Source organism: Typopeltis vanoorti, chromosome 6, assembly GCF_054136105.1.
Source record: "Typopeltis vanoorti isolate ZY-2024b chromosome 6, IOZ_Tvanoo_1.0, whole genome shotgun sequence".
NCBI classification, from domain to species: Eukaryota; Metazoa; Arthropoda; class Arachnida; order Uropygi; family Thelyphonidae; genus Typopeltis; species Typopeltis vanoorti.
The window spans coordinates 73239956-73253641 of record NC_143554.1 but is presented as its reverse complement, the minus strand read 5'-3'; the positions used below and the strand labels follow the sequence as shown (position 1 = coordinate 73253641).

The 13686-nt window shown below is 34.4% G+C and overlaps 1 protein-coding gene across 1 annotated transcript in view; it reads left to right on the top strand.

Annotated features, from left to right (window-relative positions):
- LOC150105576 (ATP-binding cassette sub-family C member 1-like) overlaps nt 1-13686 on the top strand; it is a 36770-nt gene that overhangs the window by 13548 nt on the left and 9536 nt on the right. Inside the window, exons 9-21 of the mRNA XM_090394923.1 lie at nt 2299-2473; nt 2609-2863; nt 3093-3158; nt 3517-3654; nt 3844-3990; nt 4146-4230; nt 4348-4541; nt 4635-4811; nt 4906-5073; nt 9548-9738; nt 9969-10152; nt 12379-12474; nt 12593-12713. Coding sequence (XP_090251049.1) covers nt 2299-2473; nt 2609-2863; nt 3093-3158; nt 3517-3654; nt 3844-3990; nt 4146-4230; nt 4348-4541; nt 4635-4811; nt 4906-5073; nt 9548-9738; nt 9969-10152; nt 12379-12474; nt 12593-12713 — 1997 coding nt within the window. The remainder of the gene's footprint in view (nt 1-2298; nt 2474-2608; nt 2864-3092; nt 3159-3516; nt 3655-3843; nt 3991-4145; nt 4231-4347; nt 4542-4634; nt 4812-4905; nt 5074-9547; nt 9739-9968; nt 10153-12378; nt 12475-12592; nt 12714-13686) is intronic.

Genomic DNA, 13686 nt, shown 5'->3' with positions numbered 1-13686 from the left:
TTTTGCAATGTTTTCATTGCTGTAATTTTGTCCTGTAAGTTTCTTTAACAGAAATCATTCAGTTATCTGTTGGATCCTACTATGTTGCAGTGTTCGTATCAAACATTCTAATTGTTCTAGACTAGAATGAATTCACTGTGGCTCATTTTACAGAAATGAATATTGCATATTGTCACTTTTTTGTTGTTTTGAGTCTAGCCCACAGTGCCATTTTTCTGTAGTTGCAGCTAGAGAGAGGTTTGAAGAAGCCTAAAAATGTAAACGCTAGTAAGCATATTGTCGCCGCGTGGCTTTGACTTCCGCTCCTGCTTCAGTGCACTCTCCACTCAACGTTGTTTGTTGGTTGTAGTCTCCAAGAAATGTGCTATATTTTTATCCCAAATTCTACACCATTCGTGAAGAGTTTACTGGGTGGTAGCACTTGAATATCGTTTTCAGTTTTGATTGCAAGATAATAATAAATAAATATACCGTGCTATCTTGCATTATAGACAATTGCAGTGGGTCAACTTCGGTGAGTTTGGGTTAGCGAATAGTATCAGCGTTGTCTACTCAAACACTGCATTTAAAAGTTTAATATTTTGAGAATGGAAAGAATAAGTAGCCTACGTTTGTAAATGAGCTCTTAGGTTAAGATTATAAGCTGTTGATTGGAGAGACTCTCATGAGATTCTGAGAAAAGATTTAGGTTGGTTTCTTCTTAAAGAAGAGGAGAACTTAATGACTGCATAGCTACAGTACAGCATTCTTTCATCTTTACAGCATAGAGAGGAAAGAACGGATTAATAGGAACAGTTTAAGTATGGAAAATAAATAAAAGAAGTTTTCATGGAAAAAGCGGACCAGGCTTTTATACCCTGGGTTTAGTCATCACAACAGTAAAGAAATGAAGGTTGTGTTCTAGATTCATAATTATAGACGTTTGTGTTCACTTTTGACATTATTTTTCGTATGAGGTTAAAGTCGGTGGTGTGTGGATTGGGGGGGGGGATGAGCTGTTAACGTTAATCTACTTTGAATAGAGGTTTGAATGCCATTCGAGATATTTTGATCTAATTTTTGTTGCTAAGCTTTCCATACTCTTCATGCCCTATTTTTATGCTGTGTAGCTTGATCTCTTTTGGAAATGGTGTTTTTGACGCTGCAAGGATAGTTCCGTTATATTGTGTGTGGGGAGCCAAACATCAACATCTCGGTCATCCTCGCGAAATGATATTGGTGTAGTAAGCATGCCTGTCAAAGTGGAAGAGATACCATTCATGATATGCTCTTTAATTTCCTGCGGTTTAGTAATGGTTGTGTGATTAGAAGTTTTTTGAGTGGGACATTTTGAAATTTGTTGTTATAGCAGGGTTTGAAGCCAACTTGTATATCACTCTCATACAGGGAAGGTTCTAAGGTAATATTGCATTTTACCGTCGGCAGGCTAACCGAAGAAGCTGAAAATCATCTATCACCTAATATTCGCAGACATCCATACCATTGTGAGATTCGGATTTACAGGCTGATGAGTAAAGAATTGCGTAATGTGTCAGGGCTTGTTCGCATTAAAACACAACATTCAATGTTGTGTTTTAATGCGAAGTAAATTTATTAGTTTTGTATCCTATTGTGCAGCAATGAGAATGGTTAAGTCAGTCTTGTTGACTGGAGTACTGGAAATGAAGAGTTGGTTGAAGAACTGGAAATGATTCCAGCTCTTCAACCAACAGGCTGTAGATTCGAATCCCATCAGGAAAATCCATCCATGTGATTGCCCTAATAATTTTGTGTGGGGAAGAGTTGCGCCCCTACCACTTCTTTTGTAACGGAGATTTCACTATCCAAATCCTATGAGCTACGGGAGTGACTATACGGAGCCCAAGTGAAGGGTAATGTGACCAAAAAAAAAGGAAGAGCAACTGTCAATCGTGGGTTTGTTCTGCAGTCTAAGTGATCTATTAACCGCCCACATAAATCCTGAAAAATCAGTAATCGGATTCTATTTATCTTCAGCAGTTTTTTTTAACTATTTTTAAATTAAAAAGATTTTTATGGTGTATTATTTTTGTAGTCTGAATTTTTATTTTCAAGAAAATGTTTGCACTTTTTTGATTTAGATACACCGTTCTTTGTCCGTAATTCACTCTAATTTTAGAATTTCCTTTCTTTTGAAAATGGGTTTTTAAACTAGCCATCTCCGAGTTAACGAAGATTTAACTTTGTTGCACAATGCTTATTGTACACTAAATTGCTAATTACAATTTTTCGATTTGAAACTATGACAATCAGAAATGTTTTTGTTTCTTTTCTTTTTAGTTCTCTCATCCAGTTTGTATCAAGCGGCGAACCTATATGGAGAGGTTATGTGTACGCTGCCGCTCTCTTTGTAACTTCCTTAACTTCGAAACTTTTTGGTGCTCATTCCATGTTTTATAACATTAACACTGCTATCCAAGTGAAAGCGTCCCTCATTTCTGCTATCTATAAGAAGGTCAGTGAAAGACTGTTTCATTTATATTTTTAATCTCTTTTTTAGTTTATTTCAAATTGATTTTATTTCGACTATTATTTCCTAATATATATATATATATATATATATATTTTTTTTTTATTCCATATTTTGCAGTGTTTGCGTATCTCCAATATGTCTAGGCGTCAATATACTGTTGGAGAATTGGTCAATTTAATGGCAGTAGACACAGATCGAATATTTAGGATCCTGTTTAATCTAAACTTCGTATGGAGCGCACCATTACGTATCATCCTGACAACTGCTTTATTGTGGCAGTATCTTGGACCAGCATGCCTTGCGGGTTTAGCAGTTATGGTCTTGGCTATGCCCATCACTGGAATTCTAGCTCGCTTTGCACGTGTTTTACAGGTAACTAAATAGATGTGTTTATTGAAAATATGCTCTGAACGCTATGTATCATGAATGTGTGAATCCAGAATAAATTTCTGAATTTTATAATCACCAGAGAATAATAATTGGTTATTGTAAGATAGAGTGCATGTTACTGAATGTACGGGTATATTTTTTGAGTTATTGAGCAAAATGTTTTTTGTAACGTAGGAGTATTGACTTAGCGGTTGGTTCTATGTACTTGCAGGGAAAGCAGATGAAACTCAAAGATTCTCGTCTAAAGTATACGAACGAAATAATGTCCGCAATTAAAGTAAGTTTGCCAGTGCACTTATTTCTGTTGTTTTGGGATGATTCACGGGATTGATTGTATGTAATTGATTTTATTTTAAATGGCGCGGATTTGTTACTTGGAATTTAATGTTATATTTGAGTCATTGATTAAATGTGTTTTTGTAACGCAGGAGTATTGACTTAGCGGTTTGTGCTATATACTTTCGTATGTTTGGGATGTCTTTCATATTTCGATACTGGGATAAACAAAAGATTTAAATCATATTTAATACTCATAAATGAACTGCAAGTTAGCAAATTATTCGTTGTTTACCAGAGATTATGAAAGCAATTAAGAAATATAAATAGATTTTTTATTTTATTTTTGCTTCCTTTAGATTCTGAAGTTGTATGCGTGGGAACTTCCTTTTATGAATCACGTATCCGAAATTAGAAAAAAGGAAGTGGGCATTATTAGAAAATATGCCTTCTTTAATGCTGGCACCACCTTTCTCTGGAGCTGCACCCCTTTTCTGGTAAGCAATCGGATCTTGATTGGGCACTTCTCTTTGTATAAACAGTTAAGTAATCATTAGCTGTGGAATAAATAATCGAACATGAATAATTTTATGCTACCACTGATTGTTGTAATTACAATAATTTGACTTGATTAAATGATTTCAATATAATCTACCTTTACTTCCTAATTGATATCATTTTTTAAGGTAACAATAGTATCATTTACCACGTTCGTACTAATGGATGAAAGGAATATTCTCGATCCCAGCACAGCATTTGTCTCTCTTGCTCTTTTCAACACGTTAAGGCAAGCTCTAAAGCAGGTGCCTGAAATAGTCAACTCTCTTATTCAGGTAAATCTGAACTTTTAAAATAATCTGTAGTGTTATATATATATATATATATATATATATATTATGCCTGCTACCCTTCAATGGTAACGTTCATAAATCACTCTTGTAAAGCTGATTAATTTTTTTTTTTTTTTTTTTTTTTTTTTTTTTTCTAGACTAAAGTTTCTCTACAGAGACTAAATGAATTTTTCCGTTGTGAAGAACTAGATCCGAATCGGATTGGACATGAACCATCAAAAGGTTAGTAGAGTATATTTCATTAATAAAGTATTTAACATCAAAATCAAGTTTACAGTAATCATTAATAAAAACGATTTGATGACCAATCCATGCTCTTCTGATTTCATTCGTTTATAGAAATGGCCATCTCGATTGAAAGTGCAACTTTTTCTTGGTCATTAGACGATCCTCCAATACTTAAAAACATCAACTTAAACGTGCGAAAAGGAAAATTGATTGCAATAGTGGGTCAAGTCGGTACCGGAAAATCTTCTCTTTTGTCTGCCATTCTGGGTGATATGTATAAAGTATCCGGAACAGTTAACATTGAGGTAAGATTAAAAATAGAAAATTTGAGAAAATTATGCAGAGAAATTAGATAAATAAAATCCCAAAACAGCAAATAATTTTTCTTTTGATTGTAGGGTAAAGTAGCTTACACTCCACAGCAGGCTTGGATTCAGAACGCCACGTTGAAGCAAAATATTCTTTTCGTCAAAGGCTATCACGACGCCACCTACCAGAAAGCATTGGATGGATGCTGTTTAAGGCCTGATCTGAAAATGTTACCTGCTGGAGACTTAACGGAAATCGGCGAAAAGGTGTCGCTTTTCTATTCATTGTTTGTATTCATTGTTTTTCATTGCATAAAGGAGACAAACTAGAAAACATTTTATTTTCTTTGGTTTGTTTCAGGGTGTTAATCTTAGTGGTGGACAAAAACAACGTGTTAGCCTTGCACGAGCTTTCTATCAAGATGCTGATGTTTATCTTATGGATGATCCTTTAAGTGCAGTGGATTCTCATGTAGGAAAACACATCTTTAAGCACATCATTGGTCCTGAAGGAATGCTACGTCATAAGGTAAAGTTCGAATTACTCAGAGGATATAATTTGATTACATTTATTTACAAAGTTTTATAGATCAATGTAAAAAAGTTACAATACCCAACACACAAATTTGCTTGCTTTGAAATTTCTTGCGCTATAAATATCGTTTCGAGAAATGGCAGTGATTCAGATAAAGCAGTGATTTTCAACCTTTTTCATGTGGCACACCTCGACTAATTAAAATTTTGCGGCACACTAAAAATATATTCTTTTTATTTCTTGAAATCTGGCAAAAATGGACATAATTTTGATTGATTTACACACACAAGATATTAATAATAGTAATTATTTATTCTTTTTGCTCCAAAAAAATGTAAACTATATTTTTGTTATTTTGAGTAAGAAAACAATACTCAAACTTATTTTTAAAATTTTTTATTGATTTTTTTCAAATGAATATTAAATGTATTAAATAATATACATACTTACAGTTAATCTTAACGAGATATCTGAGCTTGATGTTGTTTCCGAATGTCTTTTGTGCGAGGTCGAATTTTAGATAGGCATACTCTTAAATCATCTTCCACAGCTTCCAGCCGCGATATATTTTTGTCCTTAATAATATTCATTGTGGAAAAGCTTGATTCGCACAAATGGCGTGGAGAAGGGAAGAAGTACTTCTATTGCTTGCTTTTTTGGTAATATTGGGAAATTAACTTCTTAGAGATAACCAAAACGAAGTAGTACCTATTGTTGAATGTTTTAGTTTTAAACCTCTGTTAATTCGTCCATTTCTGTAATCTTTAAATTTTCCAATTTACAAGCGCTTAAGACAAACGGATCTCTTATCCAGTCGAAGGATGTATGTCAAGTGAGAGAAAATATTTTTCAATATTTGTATTTAGTATAATCTTAAGGTTTGTAAAATTAGATCTATTAGATTTTCATTCAGTTTGCACTTTTTCGTTAGTTCAAACATATTTACTGCATTTTCTTTTCTGATTCTTTCTTCCCAAAGCATTAGTTTTTCCTTGCATGCGTTAATTTTGTCAGTGCGAGTAAAAATGTTTTCATAGTATCCCTGCATACTTTTATTAAGTGTATTTAAAAATTGAAATAAATCAGCAAGAAATGCAACTTTACTGCACCAAAGCTGAGCGCTCAAAAAATCTGATAACTCAGATTGTTGAGTTGTCAAAAAAATTAGAATTTCCTCTTTTAGTTCATAAAATTTTGATAAAACTCGTCTACGAGATAACTATCTCACTTCTGTATGTATTAACAACTACGTGTAAGAAACTTCCATTGAGGAGCATAGTTCTGTAAACAATCTCGATTGTAACAGCCTGGCTTTTATATAATTGACAATTTTGATAGTCTCGTTTAGTACTTCTTTAAGATCAGATACCAATGATTTCGCGCTAATACTTCTCTGTGGAGAAAACAATGTGTAAAAATAATTCTAAGATTCTCAGTTTGAGCCAGTGTAACAAATCCTTTTACATTTCCTGACATCGAGTGGGCATCATCCTTGCAAATACTGATACAAGAATCCCAAGACAAGTTATGGCAATTAAAGTAATTATCAACAACATCAAAAATAACTTGGCCCTTCGTTGTTTCGGGGAATGGTTGACAAAATAAAAACTGTTCTATAATATCTTCCTTATAAATAAATCTACTGAAGGCTACATCAGTTGATTCGACCAACTGAATAGTAATTGAGATACCACTTGCAACTCAACATCTTTGGCCAAATCTGAATACGTCGATAAATGGTGTTATCTGACGTAGGAATTTTTAAAATCTCCTTTTCATATTCCTCGCAAAACATGATATTAACAATTTTACACATTCTGGCAGAATTACAGATTCTGCAATTGTGCGAGATTTCATTTTTTTAGCAACAATTTCTGCGATTGCGTAACTTGCTTCTTGGCCTTTTTCGGACAGTTACAAATTTAGTTCATTTTTTTGCTTGAATAGTTTTATCCGGTACAAGTCTTTTAAAATATTCAGCCGGTTTTTTTGCTCAAGTGGGAATGTTTAGATTGTAAATGTCTTTTTAATTTACTTGGAACAATTAGCGTTGTTTGCTAATTTTTCGCCACAAACTACGCATGTAGACTTGGCGGATCTTCTTGACTGGAAATGAAGCCAAATGACAAATAATTTTCGTCGTAATGGCGAACATTAGTTTTCAATTTAGTTTTAGAAGAACCAGTACTAGATATGGTATCAGCTGCTGATGTGCTGGGCAAAACTAGCTTCTTTCATTTTTTTTTTTTTTTTTTCTTTCGACGTAGCTTCACTTTCTTCAAATTTTCGTTTTTTTATTACAGATTTATCTGTGTTAAAGGAATACTATTGAATAAAATTAACTGGGAAAAAAATAAGAAAAAATATTAAAGCTAATTAACACACAATTTTAAAAACGGATTCACCAACCATAAGTTTCGTAAAATATAAATAAGGGGGCTTCAGGTGTAGATGGAAGACCAGACACTAATAAATAAATGTGCAAATTACGATATTATTTCTTTCAATTAATTTGTTTTCACAAATCTCTTCATAGCTAGCTTATAAAAGAGCCACATGTACAATTGATTTCCGTTCCAAATAAATGCACTATGGGTAACAATGGCGCTTCATCCCATCATATGTTAGGCTTAATGGTCTCTCACGGCCAAACTAACTTAGCTTCTCCGAAATCTGTTTTGCTGCTAATGATAGGGCAGTAAATCCTGTACGCATTATCAACTATGGCTGCAAATTGCATTTGATTTTCTAATCATTTGGTGGCATGCAAAACCCAAGTTTCCGAACGGGAAGACCCTTTCTTCTTATGAGATGAGCTAACTCACTTTTTCTTGAAAGGCTTTGATAAAAAGAATCTTTGCTCTTAGACAGGATTCAAACCCAGTTCAACTAAACAGAATCGTCCATGCTGACTGCACTACGGAGTTTCAATGGAATTTTATCTATTCTTAATGACACTATATATGATATCGTATAGTTTATTATTTATTAGAACAGGGCAGAAGAGAATTAGGTCTGTTCGCATGATCGGAAGAACATTACATTATCTATTTAAATAGATTTTTGTGAAACTTTTTGCAATACTTGGCTACTTTTTGTTTAAAATTCCACATACAATGCAATGTCAACTGTATTGTAAGTGGAAGTTTCCAAAGTAGACTTATTTGAATGCAAAATCATATTTCTACATCTTCTTCCTTTCCAGGCTTATAGACAAAGTGGCCTGTTCCTGACTCAATTCCACCTTTTTAAGGGTCTTCCTCTGCATCGAGTACCTTTTGGGTGGTAATTTAGAATTTGTTTAGGTATTCTGCTTCTATTCATTCTCAGAATCTGTTCTTTCCATTTTTCTCTATAGCAAATCACTTTCATTTAGGGAGGTTGTAATTCCAAGTTTTTTTCTGATTTCGCTGCTTTCCATTTTGTCCATTATTGTGACTCCTTTACGTCTGTGCAGAAATTTCGTTTCGGATGATTCAATTCTTCTTTCATCTGCTTTTTTTATTGTCCATATCTCACTGCCATAAAGTAAGGTTAGTTTAGCTACTGTATTGTAGATTCTTATTCGTGTGTGTTTTTGTACATAATTGGGTTAAAAATTTTATTTATAATGCCATTTTTACTTTTAAAAAGTTTGATACCTTTGGTTTTATATCAGCTTCATTTTCATATGACATTGTGCATCCTAAATAGTTGAATGTATTTACTTGCTCTATTATTTTGTTGTTTATTACTATTTTGCTTCTTATTGGATTAGCACCGTTGAAGGCCATGATTTTTGTTTTGTCTGTTGATATTTCCGTACCATATGTTTTTATCAGATTATTTAGACTGCATAATGATTTTTGTAATTCATCTTCATTGTTTCCAAGGATTATTTGGTCATCAGCAAAAAGAAGAGCAGCTAATCTGGTGTTACGGTTTATTTTGAATCCTCTTTTCATTAGTTATCTTCCATTCTTTTATGATTTTATCTATGTATATATTAAATAAAACCGGTGAGAGAGGATAACCCTGACGTACTCCTCTATTTATTGGTTTCCAGCTTGATGTTGAATTATTGTACTTCACAGATATTTTCTTATCTTGATAGATATTATATAAGGCTCTAAATTTCTACATAATACAGTATAACTACGGTCTTATACGCGACTATGAATGAGATACGAAACTGATGGTAGAATTGTTTAGGTTGTACCATCCCTGTTTTCCTGTCATAGTACAATCCCTTTTGATGTCAAAAATAATTCTAGGTACCGCGAAACATGGTATTATTCATTAGTATTTTATAACGAAATTGCTTTTATAATTGTCTCTTCAGCCTCTTTCGTTTTTTAATAAAAGTTTATATTTTGTGTATCCATTCAAGTCTGTATTGCTAAAGCATACTCTATGATGTAAGAAATTTCAGATGCCATTTCACCCTTTCAATTAACTTAAGTCTCAAGTTTTCTTTGGTTCCTTACAGACCAGGGTTTTAGTTACCCATAATCTCTCCTTGCTGTCAGATGTCGACTCCGTGGTTGTGATGAAGGATGGCAAAATTACCGACATTGGCACTTACAGACAATTATTGGCCAGGAAATCTTTGTCTTCTGAATTTTTTCTAGAAGAAAGTGACTACGATAGTGAGCCCGATGACGAAGAAGATCAAAAGAGGTGAGTACGTTTAAGCCATTTTAATTCTTCTGTAATAAGTATTATACCTGAGCAGCTAAAATTTGTAATCGATTTTACTTAATACTTTGAAGTCTTAAAGTGAATATCACATTTTTCTAATCAAATGATGATAATCCTTTCGCTACTTACATACCAGTTACATTTAAAGAAGTTAAAATGGGTGAATTATTATTTTTTTTTACTAAAGTCAGTATTGTCGTAATTGATAGTCCTAGCGTAACCTCTCAGCTGTCATCAGAGGAAGCCGAAACGGTGAAGGAGATCAGAAAGCGAAAGAGTCCTAGCAGACAGACGTCATTAGCACTTGCGCGATCAAAATCGGTGGAAGAAAGTGGACTGCCGTTGAAGAACAAAGCCACCCTTATAGAGGAAGAAAAGATGGTGGTAGGAAAGGTAAGATCATTGTTTATTGAAGGTGGTAATTCGGTTATTTTACTAATATTTACTAGTAAATATTAGTTAATTAGTATTTAATAATTATAGTCAATAAGTAATTAGCATTGCTTGGGTTTTTTTTATATTAAGACTGCTGTGTGTTGAGAAAGAAAGAAAATGTTAACATGTCTTCAAAAGCTCTGATTGTATTTAGCGGGGGGGGGGAAGGATGTTCCAAAGAACAGAGGAAGATGAGAGCTGAACTGTGTATGGATGGTACCAGTTTGTGTTCTTACGGAAAGTGGAGTAATAGTAGCGGTCAATTCAGTGGAGAAACGCCCATGAAAGTACCTATAAAAAGGACATCATGCACAAATAGTCCATAAAGTGATGTGGAGGGGGTTGTCTCCGAAAGAGGTGTTCCATTAAGCAGATTGCCTTCTTTTGTATACAATCAAGAATTCTTAGGAAGGGTTGGAGATTTACTAGTGTTAGGAGTTGTAGTAAGCAGGAGAGAAGTGGTTTTGAACGATAAAAAAAAAAATTATGATTACTATGATGGGCGCCAATTCTTATTAAGGCTATATGAACATGTACATAAAAGAAAGCTTAACCACATATTTTTATTTGAAATGTGCAAATCGGCCTCATTGTAACTGGCAGTTCCAAAAGTAGTGGTAGAATAACAAGAGTGGATTTTATAATCGAAAGGAGCCGCGTGCTAGAGTAGGCACGACATAATACATATGAAATGTGTATATATGTATAAAAATTTAATACGGAGCAGATTATCCGAAACTTTTCATAGGGATATAGCTCTTTGAAAAGGCATTCAAATTTGAAACTGTGCAGATTTCAGCACTGTTTATTTCTATCTTAAGGCGGATCCTCAATCAGAGTTAGTGTTGACGCTATGCAGAGCTCGAACAGATTTGTGGACTTTTATCAAGGACGCAAGTCCTTTTTTTATGTTCCTGAAGTCTCGACAGAACTTCCTGTTTGTCAAAAATATGAGTGAAGACAATCACGAGAGATCTGGGACGAAGAGGGCTTGGAGGAGAGTTTGACAAGAAAAGTAGGCATCAAATGGTACTTCTTGAGGATCCTTCGCAATTGGTTTAGAGATTTCAGCGATGTACAGGATAGGCACTCTCTGCACATGTCGGAGTTCTTAGGGACAGTCTTGTAAATCTATAATATATTCTGAATCTTCTTCGGACTGGAGCCATTCTGCTACATGATTTTAGGTATCTATTTCATATCTGCTGCACTGTGACCACTCTAGCGCGAGGATCGTTTCTCTCCCTCATTAAATCCATCGTTTATTCCATCTTTTTGAACTGTCAGTTGCACTGAAGATCTGTAAATTTCAGATCGAAATATCTGGTTATTTACATTAGTCATAAGCTTTCTTTCCACAAGCACCTTCTCAAAACTTGATTATTATACCGAATTTGTATTGCATATTTTTGTGTAAAACTAACTTAGCAGCGTGAATATGCACAAGGCAACTTATAAGGGCTTTGGGGAAACCTCGTAGCGTTTATCATTTTCGTTGAACCGCAAATGATAATTTGTATGTATATAGCTTATCAGCGATCTTAACTCTTCTACGTGTGTGTATATGAGAGGGAGAGTGCCAAAAATTGTTACTGATGAATGCATGTGATCGAAACAACCCAGCCAACAATAGAAACATCAGATTGCCCTTCGCAAAAAAAAAAAAGTTCAAAATTAGATTCTCTGCCGCTGAAATTCTTTTGTCCGTTCTAGGATTCGAAGGATTTCTTTCTCATCGATTTCTTGAAAATGGCATGATATTCATAAGAAAATACAATGCCCACCTACTGCTTGCGTGAAGTAGGGAATACTATTCCGCGGAGTATTTATTGCTGGACGACAATGCATCGCTACACCCAAGTGCGAATTAGCAGTGATAAAAGTGGCGCGAGTTGAGGTTCGAATTCTCCCCTCATTTTTATTGTTCAGGAGATTGATGATTCCCTGAAAATGGCAGCAGGACGACTTCTACAGAGGAAGGCATTTTCACGTTATAACGCTGATAAAGGCAATGATGTGCTATAGCTTTTTGCAACTTTTGCGAGACCGATATATATATATATGAAAAAAATTGGTGTAACTTTTTTTATGAGTCCTGTGTTATATTATAACGTTTAGCAGTATTTTCATAGTAAATAATCGTTGTTTGTTCGCATTATCTGTAGATTTTTTTTCTGTTCATAGGTTTCAGTCTCTGTATATATGAAATACATTAGGAATGCGAGTATTCGTTTGGCTCTTGCTACAGTTACAGGATACATTGGTTATCAAGTGTTGGAGGTAAGCAGTTTTACTGAATATTATACTTAAATTTGAAATAAGTAGCAGCATTATGAAAAATGATTTAATATAAACTCAATAGTCAGGTTGAAGTACAAGTGTTTTTTTTTATCTGCAGATTTTGTCAAATTTGTGGCTTAGTGAATGGACAGAAGATAAACCTTTGCCGGATGGAACTCAAGACGTTTCTTTGAGAAATCTTCGCCTCTCGGTCTATGGCGTGTTGGGCATTGGAAAAGGTATTGACAAAAAAAAAAAAAAAAGGTTTTAAATGTTGATTAGCAAAAGGGATAGAAATAATCTCGCTGGTTAAAAATCTCTCAAATCGCCCCCGCTAAATTAAGCTCGGACGGACGGTAGGTTGGAAAAATTATTTCCACCCATCCAAACCCTGCTAGTCTTATGGAACATAGTTGCACGTTCTATAATTTAATGTTAGAATTGCCTTAATGCAACCGATGTCAAGGGTACATCCGTCCACAAGTGCTACTCGATGAACTCCATAGTGTCAGAGCATGAGAGAAACGTACAGCTAGTCCTGTAAACTTTTTGCCTTAACCTACTTTTGTCTCAACAGCTAAATGAATTTCAGAGAATAATGTTATAGCCAGTGACTGAAAAACTATTTGTATTCAAATGGAAACAAATTTTTCTAAAAAAAAAAAATTTAACCATGTCTAGTATAAACAGATTTTATTTCCATGGCCAGATTTTGATAAACCTTGGTGTTTGCGATACTTTACTAATGTTTGTCAAGCTTTCGGACAAACCCACCTGTGTGAGACAGGTGGGTTTGTCCCTTTACATTTTGATTCCTTCAGTCGCGAGGGGGGAAAAACTACACTGACCAATATGGATATAATTAGCATCAATGAATACGAAATAGAAACAGAATTATTAATGCGCTGTTTTAGCTTATATGAATTACCCAACGGCAGTCATCCAACCCGACACTGTGATAAAGAAAAATATAAATATTACGACTGCTATATCGAGAAAAAAAATGCAGTATAAAGGAAACTATAGATACAGGTTTATTGTTATAAGAGTGCACATGGAGAAATAATGCTCGTGATATACAAATCCCATTGCTTCCATGAAAAGATGACGTTTCTAAAACGGCTACAGCGATGAAACGGCGAGTGAGGATTCGAGCGATTAGCAGTCATTTAATAGCCATAGTTGTGTGTACAACTACCCACAAGGGGGGGG